The sequence below is a fragment of the Xenopus laevis genome, chromosome 2S (assembly GCF_017654675.1).
Source record: "Xenopus laevis strain J_2021 chromosome 2S, Xenopus_laevis_v10.1, whole genome shotgun sequence".
NCBI lineage: Eukaryota > Metazoa > Chordata > Amphibia > Anura > Pipidae > Xenopus > Xenopus laevis.
This window is the reverse complement of record NC_054374.1, coordinates 127,938,201-127,952,987: the sequence shown is the minus strand read 5'-3', so window position 1 is coordinate 127,952,987 and position 14,787 is coordinate 127,938,201. Positions and strand designations below refer to the sequence as shown.

At 38.1% G+C, this 14,787-nt stretch overlaps 1 protein-coding gene across 1 annotated transcript in view; it reads left to right on the top strand.

Moving 5' to 3' along the window:
* The window catches only part of kmt2d.S (lysine methyltransferase 2D S homeolog), a 93,622-nt gene that overhangs the window by 44,636 nt on the left and 34,199 nt on the right, over positions 1-14,787 (top strand). Inside the window, exons 26-34 of the mRNA XM_041584753.1 lie at positions 1,321-1,473; positions 2,780-2,843; positions 3,127-3,347; positions 5,937-6,010; positions 7,314-7,364; positions 8,179-9,945; positions 11,586-11,759; positions 12,571-12,704; positions 13,742-14,787. The exon at positions 13,742-14,787 is cut by the window's right edge and continues 870 nt beyond it. Coding sequence (XP_041440687.1) covers positions 1,321-1,473; positions 2,780-2,843; positions 3,127-3,347; positions 5,937-6,010; positions 7,314-7,364; positions 8,179-9,945; positions 11,586-11,759; positions 12,571-12,704; positions 13,742-14,787 — 3,684 coding nt within the window. The remainder of the gene's footprint in view (positions 1-1,320; positions 1,474-2,779; positions 2,844-3,126; positions 3,348-5,936; positions 6,011-7,313; positions 7,365-8,178; positions 9,946-11,585; positions 11,760-12,570; positions 12,705-13,741) is intronic.

Genomic DNA, 14,787 nt, shown 5'->3' with positions numbered 1-14,787 from the left:
ACCGGAGTGCCCACAGAGGCTCTTTGGATCAGATGTAGCCGTGGTCTGCCGCAGTTGTCAGGGGATGACCAGGTATTTGGTTCTAGCCCCAGTAGTGCCCATAGAATGCTACTGTACAGCAGCATGGTTAGCCCCCCCCCCCCCAGAATTAAAGTATCTCTGGTGTTTGTCTGGCAGCTCAGTGGACCAGGTGCAGATACTGAACTGTTAAAATTTGCTACAGTTAGTTGATACATTTCTCAGCAGCATCTGTGGAATATTGGTAACTATTGTATATATGTTATAACAGCTGCTTTTAATGAAACTTGTGGAATTCTTCTCACCTGGGACATAAATGTATCCAACTAAATGCATCTATTCCGAACAGTTTACAGCAGGGGTGTCCAAAAGGTCGATCGGGATCTACCAGTGGACCTTTAGTTGGTGATCAGTAGATCTCAAGACACTGTCAACAAACAGCTTGTCTAATTTTACTATTTTACTACTGTTTTACTCTTTTAATTCAGATATTTATTCTGTTACAGTTACATAAGAAATATTTGTTTTTAAATATAATATACAATTTTTTTTTATAAATCAATATAATATATAAGTAATATTTTCCATGGAACAGAATGCTAACAGTGATATTATAGATGTAGATCATAATGGGAAAATATCTCTAAAAGTAGATCCCGCATTAGTAAAGCATGAGTCTGTGAATCTCCCCCCCTCCCCCCGAGCTGATTCAGAAAGACAAGAGATGACAAATTTAACTTTAAAGTTCAGTATTAAAAAAACATTCACAAATGCAAAGTAAATGGAAAAAATATTTATTTATGGTGAACTGATCTGAAAACAACTGAATTGAAAAAGTGTTGGAAGTTGGAAGCTCCAAGTTTACTCCCAATCAGGTGCATAGTCATTGTGCTTTAACCTCAACAAACTCAAAACTGGCCTTCAAAGACTATCTATAAGAGCAAATTCCTCTTGAATCTTAACTGACCTTCAGGATGGTTCCCCCTTGCAGCGCCATCTTCTTCCCTAGATAAGGTAGCCTCACAGTTTTGATGCATTGATCAATTTGTTTTAGTGCAAGTGGCTGAACTGTGAAAATGTTTAAACCATTCTTTACATACTTGGTGGCCTCTAATCTACTACAGCTCTATTTCAGTTGAACATAACATCCTTAGTGGCTGACTTGATGTTCTTTATAGGTGCTAGCAAGATGTGCATTCTTTTCTTTACTTCAGTCATGCTGTATGCTCTTCATTCAATTTTTATTTTATTATTAAGGTTTATACAATTTTGTCACAAATGTCCTTTCTGTTTACATGGCAGAGCTCCCTAAGATGGAGAACACAGACATACAGCAAATGTTAAAGGATGTGCTAGGGCCAACAGAGCAGGAGAGGACTTTAAGCAACATCAGTGGAAGGAGGGATAGCTCAAATTCTGGAGCAACTAACCAGCCCCCACTAGCCTTTCTGCAAGGTAAACCCTACTTATTCAGAGCATGTGATGTGCACATTTTAATGCAGGTGAAATATTATGAGAGTTGCATGACCAAATAAAGGCATCAGGGGAAGCTGGTCTCGTTCTTTTATATAGGTTGTAGTCTGATATAATTCGTGCCACCCCAGGACAAGAGAACATGACAGTGACAATTATTGTTTTTTTTTTGTTTGTTTTTTTTTATTCAAATCTGTGTTTTCAGGACTACAATAACCAGAACTCTTAGCTTGCATCTTTTAATAAGTGCTGTTCTGTGCTGAATGTAGCCTAGAAGGCTGAGCTGATGTAGTCCTGAAAATCTGCAACAGGAACAGTAACATCATAAAATGAAAGTATTTTAAAGTATTAAAATATAATGCAGTGTTGCAATGCAATGCAATGTAGCCTAGAAGGCTGAGCTGATGTAGTCCTGAAAATCTGCAACAGGAACAGTAACATCATAAAATGAAAGTATTTTAATGTATTAAAATATAATGCAGTGTTGCCCTGGACTGATAAAACTGCTGTTTGCTTCAGAAACGCTACTATTGTTTATATAAATAAGATGCTGTGTAGCAATGGGGGCAGCCATTCAAAGGAGAAAAGGCTCAGGTTATACAGTAGGTAGCTGATAAGCTATTTAGAACCTAATGGTGTTATCTGTTACCTGTGCCATATAGCCTTTTTTCATTTTCCGCCATTATTACTCAGCAGCTTGTCTATATGAACTATAGTAGTGTTTCTGAAGCAAACAGGTTTGTTTTACCAGTGCAGGGCAACAATACATGATATTTCCATTACTTTAAAAAAACTTTCATTTTTTGGTGTTACTGTTCCTTGGGATGCGGGGAGTAGAGAAGCTGTCAGAAGCTGTTTTAATGAGGTTTTATGATCAATGTATAATGGAGTATTTGTAATAAATAAAGTTATACATACATTAAAAGCCTGCAGTTTGCGGTCCCATGAATGTATGAATCAACAGTGCTTCCTTATATCTGTATGGGAAGTGACCTACTCCTTTGAGATCTCTATTTGTAAAAGCAACCATTTGGTTCCATACCTCCACTATTTATTAAGGCACACTGCATTATTGTCTGTAGCAAATGTAGCATCAATGCCCAAACCATACGGGCAATTAATTGGTTTGACCATTAAGCAGGAGTTATTCTGGGCCTGGGCACCTAAACTATCTTTGTGTTGAGAGAGAGAGAGAGAGAGAGAGAGAGAGAGAGAGAGAGAGACAGACATTCTTAAAATGTGACAAATGGCATATGGTTTACTTTATACATATATATTTTTTTTCTAGGTGGGTCCCATCCAACTACTTCTTATGTAGAGTCTTTTTCACAGCCTGGCTTTATGGAGAACAGGTATACTTAAACTTCATATTCATAACTTCATAAACTTCATATTTCTGATAGGTATACTTCTAAAGTAGTTATCAATGGAGCTACAATGAGCTGGTGCAGTTTTTCAAAGCAATCTTATCCTCACTTGTCTTTTGCCTTTTGGTTTCTATTAGTGGTATTAAATTAGCCCTGGTGTGTCTTGATATACATTTACAATTTTTTTGTGTGTGGAATTGCAGTGCAGTACATGTTTTCTTTCAATTAAAATGCCATACTAAATTACACATTATTTTATTCTGAACAGTAATTCTGTATTCAGCCCTGAACACTGTGATACAGAGAGCTCTTGGACTACAGCCTCCACTCCAACTACACCTACTGCAGAAGGGGAGGTTGATAGCCTATCCTACAACCAGCGTAGCTTACAAAGATGGGAGAAAGATGAAGAGCTGGGTGAACTTTCAACTATATCGCCTGTTCTCTATGCTAACAAGAACTTTCCTAACCTCAAACTGGAATACCCAGGTAAGAAATGCATTTCAAGCTTTTGATTTTCTGTTAGACCTGTAGTGGAATTCAGTATGGTGATTTTAAATAGTTGAGATTTGAGTATTTGCCTTAAGCATGAGAAGCATTGTTGAAAAATTGTGAAATCCTATTAATTGATTTCTGTCATGATTTTTATGGTATAGTTTTTATTACTAAATTACACTGTACATTGCAAGTAATTCATTCTAGCATTTAAAATTTTGTACCTGAACAAATATATTTTTTTTTTAGTTGTAATCTTGGTTAGTAGGTAGCCATATCAGATCATTCTGCCTGGTCCTGTGCTTTCAGAAAGAGCCAGCACTGAACAATGAAAATGCACTCAGGCTGTTTCTCTTACTCAGTGTAACTGAATGAGTTGTAACTTTGATTGGCTGGACTTGGATTTTTACTATTGTGTTTGGAAGTCTCCACCAAGTGCACTGATATTGGCAAAGCCGTTTCTTCAACTACTACATATACCCAAGACACTATATTATAGAGAGAGAGAGAATATCCTACACGCTGCACTTAACGTTGTTTTATCTCACTTTGCACTGGGATAGGAAGATCATATTTTTTATATGAACAATCACACTCAACTTTTATGAATAAAACAATGAGGATGTCACACATGGGTTAAAGTTTCACCTTCCAAACACTTTATTCAATTCAGTTATTTTTAGATTGTTCCCTAGAAATAAAGACTTTTTTCAATTACTTTCCACTATTTATTTTTTACTGTTTTTCCAAAATCTAAGTTTAAAGGTGAATATTCGTGTCTCTGGTGTTTGAGTCTGGCAGCTCAATAATTCAGGTGCAGATTCTGAACTGTTACAATTTTGCAACATTTAGTTGATACATTTCTCAGCGGCATCTCTGAAATATTAGCAACTATTGTATCAATTCTAACAGCTGCCTGTAATAAAATTCAGAGATTCTGCTCAGCAGGGACAAAGATAAGAAATGTATCAACTAAATGTATCAACTAAATGTATCCGTTTAGAACAGTTTATAGGAAAAAATGACCCTTTACACTTTATTAGAACAACGGTCACACACAGATCACCAGAAATAATTACTTTTTCCAATGACTTTCTATTTTCTATCTGAAAACAACTAGTTGTTTGAAGGTGAACCACCCCTTTAACTAATTGGGTGTTTGTTCACTGCATAAAAAATGGGGGTTTAACTACACGGTGATACACCGTAGTTCACGTCATGACATAGGTGGTTCACGGCCATACATAGTATTTAACATAGATCCAAACTTTATTTGTACTTTGAAAAAGACTGCAGCAGCAGTCCAAATGTCAGTTAGTGTCCAATAAAGTATGTGTAAATTTTTTATAATTTTTTTTTATAAGCCCTGAGTTGTGCGGATTCGTTGAGTTATATATTTTAGTTACACCCCACGGTCATTTTTCACGTCACGGTGGGTTCCTGCCACACACTATATGTGTGTTTCTCATGCATTATTCACTTTGATAAAGGCTAGGGTTCCAGCCAAAACCTTAGTTTGTGCCAGTAACCTAACCGCCCCCCTCCATACCAGATTATCTGCCCTGAAATCGGTCGCTATCTTTGACAAAGGCTGTGACACAGCCGAAACGTTAGTGTATTTCTAATAAAGCAACTATACATTTATAAGACCTATGAGTGCGGCTTCTGCTTGGGAGGATTGTATCATTATCGATGACACGCACCCAGGCAACGACTTCTAAACGTGAGTGCTGTGAACATTGGGATTTTATTATTATTATATATATATATATATATATAAAATAAATGAAAAAAGACCGCACTCGTGCTTCTCGTGGAAAAAAAGCCTCAAAGGGCTATGAATTTATTCCTCAACGTTTCAGCTAGCAAACTGTAGGACGGCTAGCCGAAACGTTGAGAAGCCCTGTGAGTGCGGTCTTTTTTCATTTATTATATGTAACGTTTACCAGCACCCAGGCAGTTAACTTTTCATTGTGGAGTGCACCAGTTAGGACTATTTTATACACACACACACACTCCATGAAAGCACTCACAGCAGACGCCATCCAGCGTGTATCAAAAGGTTATTTATTGGTGGATGGTGTATCAACGCGTTTCGGCTCTGGAGCCGTCGTCAGGACTGCGAATAATAATTATTGATTGGTTACCACCCAGCAATTGATCATGTGAATGGTGAGTGCCGATTACCTATAGATAGAGATATATATATATATATATATATATATATATATATATATATATATATATATATATATATATATATATATATATATATATATATATATATATATATATATATATATATATATATTAAATTCCCAGTAGAGCTTAGCATTTCTTACAATGCATCTATAAACTTAATAAGGATGTGCTTCATGAGGCTCCAAGAAAGCTGCTTATACCTGGTGGAAACCCACACAGACACAGGTTAGACATACAAACACCTTGCAGATAAATTTGAAAGCTTAACTTTTCTTCACTATTGCATTTTATTTTGAGGAGACACTGGAACCTACTGAATAAAAGACAAGAGACTTAAGTTAAATTTATTTTTGCTTTTAATGCTGAGCTGCTTTCCTTTAGATTGGACTAATCGGTGCAAGCAGATCATGAAGTTGTGGAGAAAAATTCCAGCACCAGATAAAGCACCATATCTGGTAAGTCTTTGAATAACACTGAGATATGTTAGTTTGCTCTAAATAAGTAATATTTTATAATTTAGCTATAGTTGAGGGTTGTCATCCTGAAAGACAGAATGAGATTTTGGATGAACTCTTACTTTCTATGCTAGGTATTTGTGCAAGTAGGGTAGGGTAGGACTGATCTGTCATAGCATCAGAGGATCGCTGGTAGGCACAGTTCTAGGTCAATGGCAATCAGTCCTTTCTTATTGCCTCCATAGCTGTGTATAATCACTATAATGTGTGCCACTGGTCTTCATTGTATTGTTGAAAGCAGGCCCTGTATCTCATGTTCTTTGGTGGCCCCCGGGAGGCATGTTCCAACCCTGCTTGTAGCTATAGCATGGGGGACCTGATGAAATTGTTGGACTGCAATGTTTTATTGCCAGGTCAATCTTTTCACTAGACAGATACAAAATTGATGCTGCATATGGATGTTCATAAAAGACTTGCCTGTCTGATTTCTATAAAAGATTGAGGCTAATAGCTGATTAGTAACCCAATGATTTGCATTTTCTTTACTACTATTTGTCTTTTCTGATAAAGCAACCAAATAACAGTAATGCCCAAGCTGGAGAGCTTCATGATTGAGAATCAAAGGAGAACCAAACCCTTAATTTAAAAAAAAACCCTACGCCCCTACCCAACATAGACCCCCCCTGCCTTGCTGCTACCCCTGGTTAAATGCCTCTTACTCTTTACTTACCCCTCATTGCAGATTCAGGGCATCAGAGTTCACGGGCGCCATTAATACTGAGGCCATTAATACTGAGGCTTTCAAAAAGAAGATTGTAGTAGCTAATCAGCCTGGTAAGGGATCTAAAAAGATCTCAAAAGAATTTTAACTTAGCCATTCCTCTGTCTGGAAAATGGTCTACAAGTTGGAGGACTTTCAAAACAATTGCCAACATGCCCAGGTCTGGCCGTCCAAGCAAGTTCACCCAGAGAGCAGACAGCAAGATGTTAAAGGAGAAGGAAACCCCCTAGGCGCAAACATCCCTCCCCCTCCCCTGTGTTTATCTGCAATTAAATCACTTTCTTTTCCAGAGATAAAAACAAGAATAGACATTGATATGTGAACATTTCTTAATAAAGAACTGATTATTTAATGGGTGTCCTAATTTTTTCCCAACTGTAGTTTTCATTTTTATCTTAGAAGGGAAGATAATTTACTCCTAGTTCACCTATGCATTTAAAAACGGGCCTTTCTTGTTTTTACCAATTTTTTTTTGTCTATAGAATGTGTTCTGAATGTTAGTGTCTATGTTCAATCCCTCAGCAAAAGGCCAAAGACAATCGTGCTGCACATCGAATTAGCAAGGTTCAGAGGGTAAGACCTCATTCGTCTGAATGATCCTTATTCATACTCTTTTATACTTTGTTAGCCTTTCTAGCTAGTTTATTAATCTTTATTAAACAAATGTAATGTTTGATTTGGGAATTCATTTTCTGAAGATACTGTAACAGTTCAACTATCTTAATGCATATCTGATTGGCACTTGAAAATAAGTGTATGTGCTTCTGCAGTGATGAACGAAGATCTGTATAACTATCTAGCTATGTACATGTTCCCTCTGCTAATATTTATAAAGTTATTTAAAAGTCACCAAGGAATTACGTGAGCTTTCAAATCACTGACACTCTGTAAAGCTACAAGTCTATTATTGCTACTTTATATTACTCGTCTTTCTATTCAGGTTCTCTCTTATTCATATTCATGTCTCTTTTAAATCAGTGCATGGTTGCTAATGGTTGCTGTATTTTGGACCCTAGCAACCAGACTGCTAAAATTGCACACTGGAAAGCTGCAGAATAAAAAGCTAAATAACTCAACAAGTAATACAAAATTAAAAGCAATTGCAAATTGCCTTAAAATGGCACTCTACATCCTAGTAAAGTTAATTTAAAAGTGAACAACCAGTTCAAGGTATAATAACTCCTGAGGGTGTGCAGCCACAAATTGGTCAAATCAATGTATGCAATTTGCTTTCCAGCTGTCTGTGCCCTAATGAATAGTACAGAAGTGGATACATTTGTATGTAATATATTAGTAATGCTGTCAAGCCAGTATTTAATATTTTAAATTCTCACATTTTTTTTAAATAAATTTCTCAATTTTTCTTTTTCTTTTCTGGACTGTACAGCAGGCAGAAAATCAGATCAACAAGCAGTCCAAAGTAGAAGTTGCACGAAAAATAGAACGTCCAGTGCTTCAGCTTCAGATCCCTCAGCATTCAGGATCTCAGCTTGGTGCAACCCCAGATTTTAGGACTGGTGTACCAACGGCACAAGATCCCTTCCTGTCTAGTGGCTCTGTTTTGTCTACCTCCTCAGACTTGTTTTTAAAGCCTTCACCAGCTACCACACCAGGGGTGGAATCACCTGGTGATGTTTTATTTAAGTTTTCATCCCCTTCACCATCCCAGGAGCACATTAATAGTTCTCCTGCTTACTCTTTGGACCCTCGATACCAGTCTTCCTTGGGACAGTCTCCAGTTTCCTGTGGGTCCTTCCAGACAATGGCTGGGACTGAGAATCACCCTGGACCCAATGCACAACATGCTTACCAGACAACTCACCCTGCCGCTACTCATCACCAACCTCTTACTCCAGAGCCCTTTATTAAACCACGTTACCCAGCTGGATCCCTTGATAACTTATCATTGATCGGGAGCCCAGGTTCACGATCAAGCCAGCCATCTGACAACTCTAGCAAACCTGCTGAACCAATGATGTCTCCAACACGCTATGGGGATCCTAAGCGACTCTCTGAAGGGATGCTTTATCAAGTGAAAAAGGAAGATGTTGGTTCTCCTGGCTATCCCCACAGTGTTGGGTTTGCTGATGGAACAGCTGAGATGAAATGTGATGTGTTTAAAGCACCTCTCACTCCCCGGACATCTCAAATTGAGCCTCAAAGCCCTGCATCATCCCACAGAGAACCACACCTATATACACAAGTGACATCACCACAGCACCACTCGGACATGTACAGGCAATCCTCTTCTGCTTCATATACAGATCCCTACTCCCAAACACCATTAACTCCTCGTCCCCAATCAGAAATAAGCTGTACTTTGAATCCTCGATCTCTACCCTCTGATCCCTTCACTCGTGTCCCAACAAGCCCACAGTCTCAGGGCAGTTCTCAGTCCCCATTAACTCCTAGGCCACTTTCGGCGGAAGCATTTTGCCAATCTCCAGTGACCCCACGGTTTCAGTCTCCAGACCCATACTCGCAACCTCCCTCACGTCCTCATTCTCGTGACCCTTTTGCACCATCACACAAACCTCTTCGACCTCAGGTTGCAGAACAAGGGTTCAAATCTTCTACTCCTCTCTTGCATACCTCTCCTGTTGGATCAGACTATCCGTCATCCCAGGATGTCCACCCTAAAATACCAGTGAATCAACAACAGAACTCTATGTTTGCTCGCTCTCCTGGTGCCAGTGGGTTTCCAAATGCTCAGAATCCGTTATGTTTTACTTTCCCCCATTCACCTGGGGATAGTGTTAAAAGTTCACCCTCACACCAGCCTACTTTTCCATCTTCCCATTCAATGAACAATTTCCATCCCAACAAGCCACAGAGTTATGCATCTCCCAACAGCAACACTCCCTCTTTCCATGCAGCCAGTAGCCCACATTCATCTGGAAATAGCAGCACTTCTGATGTATATGCACAGTCTCCTCACAGACCTCCTTCAGTTTTGTCACAAGAACCTACCTATCCACCCCCTGCTACTAACCAACATCAGGGCCTTAATTCTCCAGCAGAAAAGCAGAGGGAAGATCTCAATGGAACTGGTAATGCGCTTGGCACGACTCTCAAAGAAGTGCCAGATCTTCAGAGCACTCCTGATCCGGCACTGAGTAATATGAGCCAGACAGAACTGGAAAGACACAGACAGGTATAATGCGTCTTGGTATATTCTTGTTCAGAAATCACAATCATACTGACACATTTATTTCTGGTGTTTTAACTTTTTTTTAAATATAATTTGAGTTGTTGTTAAAGGGGTTGTTCATCTTCCAACACTTTTTTTCAGTTCGGTTGTTTTCAGGTAGTTCAGCAGAAATAAAGACTTTTTCCAATTTGTATTTTTTTACTGTTCTAAAGCTGCTCTGGGAAGGGGGGGGGGGTCACTGACTCTGTAAACTGTTTTAAATTGATACATTAAGTTGATAAATTTCTTATCTTTGTCTCTGATGAGCAGAATCCCCGAGTTTCTTTAAAGGCAGCTGTTAGAATTGATACAATAGTTGCTGATATTCCAGTGATGGTGCTGAGAAATGTATCAACTGAATGTTGCAAAATTGTAACAGTTCACCTGAATTCCTGAGCTGCCAGACTGATGCATCAGACAGGAACTGTAAACTTTAAAAACGGGAAAAAGAATAAAGGGAAAGTAATTGAAAAAAGTGTTTAATTCTGGAGAACAATCTGAAAACAACTGAAGTGAAAAAAGTCTTTGGAAGGTGAACATACCAATCCCTGCATGTAGCTGTTTTTAAGTGTTCATTGTTTAAATTAGAAAAACGAGTAACAAAAAAATGAGTAGTGTGCATTTGTTAAAAAAAAATATACCTGCAAGAATTGTAAACATTGTCAAATTTTTTTTAATGTTATTTGACACTGCATGTATATTTTAAAACCAGATTGCATAGAAATGGTGATAACTTACAAGGACATCTTTGGAGCTCTTGAGCGGGCTTTAAATTTTCACAGCCAACCATTGGAAAGCTAAAATCAAAATTCAAAAACCAACTCAAAATGAAAGTAAAATATTTTGTCTTGGAATCCCTGCAAGTGCCTGCAATTATGAACTCCGTAATACTGCACTAATACTAGCATGTCCGGACTGTAGATTTTGAAATTTCAGGTTGAACTACCATAATTATCTGTACTTCGGGGGGTTATTTACTAAAATCTGAAAATTTCTCACTATTTTCTTAAAACCACTTTATTAACATGTATTTATATAGCGCCAACATATTGCGTAGCACTTCGACCAAACTCCCGTGCACATTTTTACCGTTTTTATCAACATGTTAACTCGAAACAATCTGGTGCAGGAAAAGATTTGATAAGATAGTAAAAAAAATATGAATTGTATGATTTTATCGGATTTGACACCACAAAATTTTTTTGCGATTATCCGAAAACTACAAATTCTTCGGATTATTGTACGAAACCCAGCACAGATCATATCTTACAATTGTAAATGGGACATCTGCCATTGACTTTTACATGGCCTCCGCAGGTTTGAGATAGAATACTTTTTTTTATTCCCACTTTTAGCAGCATCGCAGTTTAATAAATCATTTTTTTCCCTCTGAAAAAATGGCGCTTTCCCCTTTAAAACTCCGACAAGGAAAAATAGAACTTTAATAAATAACCCCCTTAGTGTTAGGATTTTATACAAAATTACTTTAAAACAATGTTTTCTATTAAAAAAGAAAACGTTTGCAGTTTGCCTACATTTTTTTGTGTGAGTCTTTCTTTCACTTGTCTTGTGCTTTTAATCATTTTAACTTTTTTTTCTCTCAGAGACAGAGATTACGAGAGCTCTTAATCAGACAACAGATCCAGCGGAACACTTTGCGTCAAGAGAAGGAGGCAGCTGCAGCTACACTGAGTTCATCCCACCCAGGGTGGAGTGTTGAATTGAGTGGACAAAGCTTTGATGCAGTGGGACGAGTTGCAATGTACCCTTCTGCACAGGTATGATAGTACCTTTGTTCATACTGAAGTACAGAAGCTTAAAGGAAAACTAAACCCCCCAAACAATGTAGGTCTCTATTAAAAGATACTGAGTAAAACAGCTCATGTGTAAAACCCTGCTTCATGTAAATGAACCATTATCATAATAATATACTTTTTTTTGTAGTATGTGCCATTGGGTAATCATAAATAGAAAATTGCCATTTTAAAAAATAAGGGCCGCCCCCTGAGATCATATGATTCAATGTGCACACATACAAACCACATGTAAGGTCACATGAGCCAATTAACAGACAGAGTTCTGCCTTTTGCTTCCACACTTCTTCCTGTTACAGTTAGTATTGTAGTATTTCTGGTCAGGTGATCTCTGAGGCAGCACAGATAGAGTCACGAAATGGTGGTTCAAGGCAAGAGATGTAAAAGGGCAAGATTTATGTAAATATATATTCCAGTTTGGTAAGATTCTTTAATAAGTCATTCAATTTGATATAAACTATCTGTTGCTTAAGTATTCATTTTGGGGGTATAGTTTTCCTTTAAGTTCCATGTATTTGTAAATCTCCTTCTCTCTCGTGTTATGGTACATGAAGTCTAGATTTTGTAGATAAAATAGATCAATTAGGATCGATTTAGACCAAGGCTAGTCTTCATGTACCTTAACATTTTGGAGAGGAGATTTACGAATAACTGTCTAAATACCCCTAACTGATCCATTTCATCAACAGGTATAATAGGAAGTGTGACTTCCAACTACAGAAAAACAGCCATTAGATTTAGAAACGATGATTTTTTTATTATGTTTTTATTGCAGGAAAAGGCAAGTCTTTCAGTTATACCTGCCTCTCCTGGAGCAAGTAAACCTTCTGCTCAGTCTTTCCCCCAAGATGATCGGCTGAATATGCCTTTGCTTAATGCATCTCCTGGGACTTCTGACAATTCCGGAAGGTGTGTGATGTAAAAAGTGTTTGTTTGTGCTCTGCCTTCAAATGTTTTCCTTTGCATTGCTAGTGTAAATATCTGCATTTTTTTTTTTTTTTTTTTTTACAAATTTCATTTTAATAAAGTTGACTTCTCATAGCTTTAGTTAGCAGAAGAAGTAGATGGCTTACCTCCCATGTGCTTTTGTCCTTCATGGCTAGCTTCAACAATTATTTACTGAGGTTTTATCCCAGTGGAGCTCCTAGTCATATTTGCATGTGAACTAGGGTTGATATAATTCAAAGCAAATTTGTTTCTTTTAGTCTTTTATGGCAAAATCAAGACTGTCTGCTAAATCTGTCCATATGAGGAATGTTATTTTTGTTGTACCTGCCATGCTTATTAAAATTGTTTTGATTATATTAAATATATCCGTATGCATTTACACAGCATGCCTTGTATCTTTCAAAACTTGTGTACTGCCTAGCCTTCGTCCACATGTTCTGGTGCTTTTATATATTCTACTATATATGTTGTCCGTTTCTAAAGTTCATTAAGAATTGGCATTGTAACTGGTACTAATCAAAACTCAGATTAACATGCTTTTAAAGAATGCAGAGAATGTTTTTTACAGTTACAGTACATGAGATCTAATTTTCAGGTAGACGCTTACAAAGAAAATTAAAATAATTTGCAATCAGCACTTCACAGGCCTTTTTAAGTAAATATGTTGGGTATAACTATTCAGCTGTGTTGTTTCTAGATGATGCCCTTTTTTGCAGAAATTAAAATAATTTTTTAACAATATCACCAACAGAAATTCCAGGTTCTGCTCACTTGTTCCTTCTGGTATTAGGGTAGCTGCCCACATTTCGTTATTCAAGTGAGCAGTAACCTTACTGCATCCTAAATGAGTTGGGCCAGGAGTTTTAAGCAACTGTACCACAGAAAACATCCCCTTTTGATAAAAAGTTTAATTCCCAGAAAGCTGGACCAAGGCTAAAATGTCACAGAATCTCTTATGTCTTGACGCTAATCATATACTAATATCCCATCTTTTCTAGGCAAGCTGCTGAAGCAACACAAACATTTTATGCAAGAGGATCCTTTCCAGATCAAGCACAGGTGTGGCAATCGCAAGTAGCATCTCCAAGGTCTCTGACTCCCAACCGGCCTTCATTCACACCTTCGTTGACTAGTGGAGGGATTGTGCGGTTGCCTTTTCCAGGAGATCAGATTACTTCATCTTCAGTTACTGTAGGTGGAGCACCTTACATTGAGCTGCGGCATCATGCACCGAAATTACAGATTGGTACTACTTTTCCCCCTCCAGTCTCTCAAACCAGACCACGTTTTTATTTGGCAGGTGAAGGGGGAAATTCTCCTTTGATACCTGGGCTTATTAGAACTGATGGAAACACTGTACAAGTGCCAGTGATGAGAAACTCATTGCTGCAAACTCAAAAATCACTAGCTTCCACCCATTTGACTCTTTCTCATGCCACAAATATGGTTGGTGTCCAACAGCCAATTCATGCAAAAGGAGACACAGTCCCTGAAATAACACTGCATCAGTCCAGTTTACAAGCACCAGCTCTTTCTGAAGGCTCAAAGGAGGGAACATCTACTAGTCTTGAGGGTGGAAGAGTTCATTGTGACGATCCCCCAGAGCTTGATGTTGATTTTGACACACACAAAGACTTAGAAGATGATGATTTGGCAAATTTGAGTCTTGACGTGGCTAAAACAGATGATGATTTAGGCAATCTTGATAACCTTGAAACCAACGACCCGCACCTGGACGATCTCCTAAATGGTGATGAATTTGATTTACTAGCTTACACTGATCCCGAATTAGATACTGGGGACAAAAAGGACATTTTTAATGAACACTTGCGTCTTGTTGAATCAGCCAATGAAAAAGCAGAGGAGGAAGCATTGATGAAGATGGAACCTGACGGCAGTGATGTCAAAACTGACTGCACTCCCAAAAAGTTGGTGCAGGATGTATCAGTAAATGCAATTATGGAAACAACCAAAGACCGAATGACTGGTGACTTGGGACTTGGATTAGGGCACCTGCCTCGTAGTGGAGGGGGAAAGGTAACCC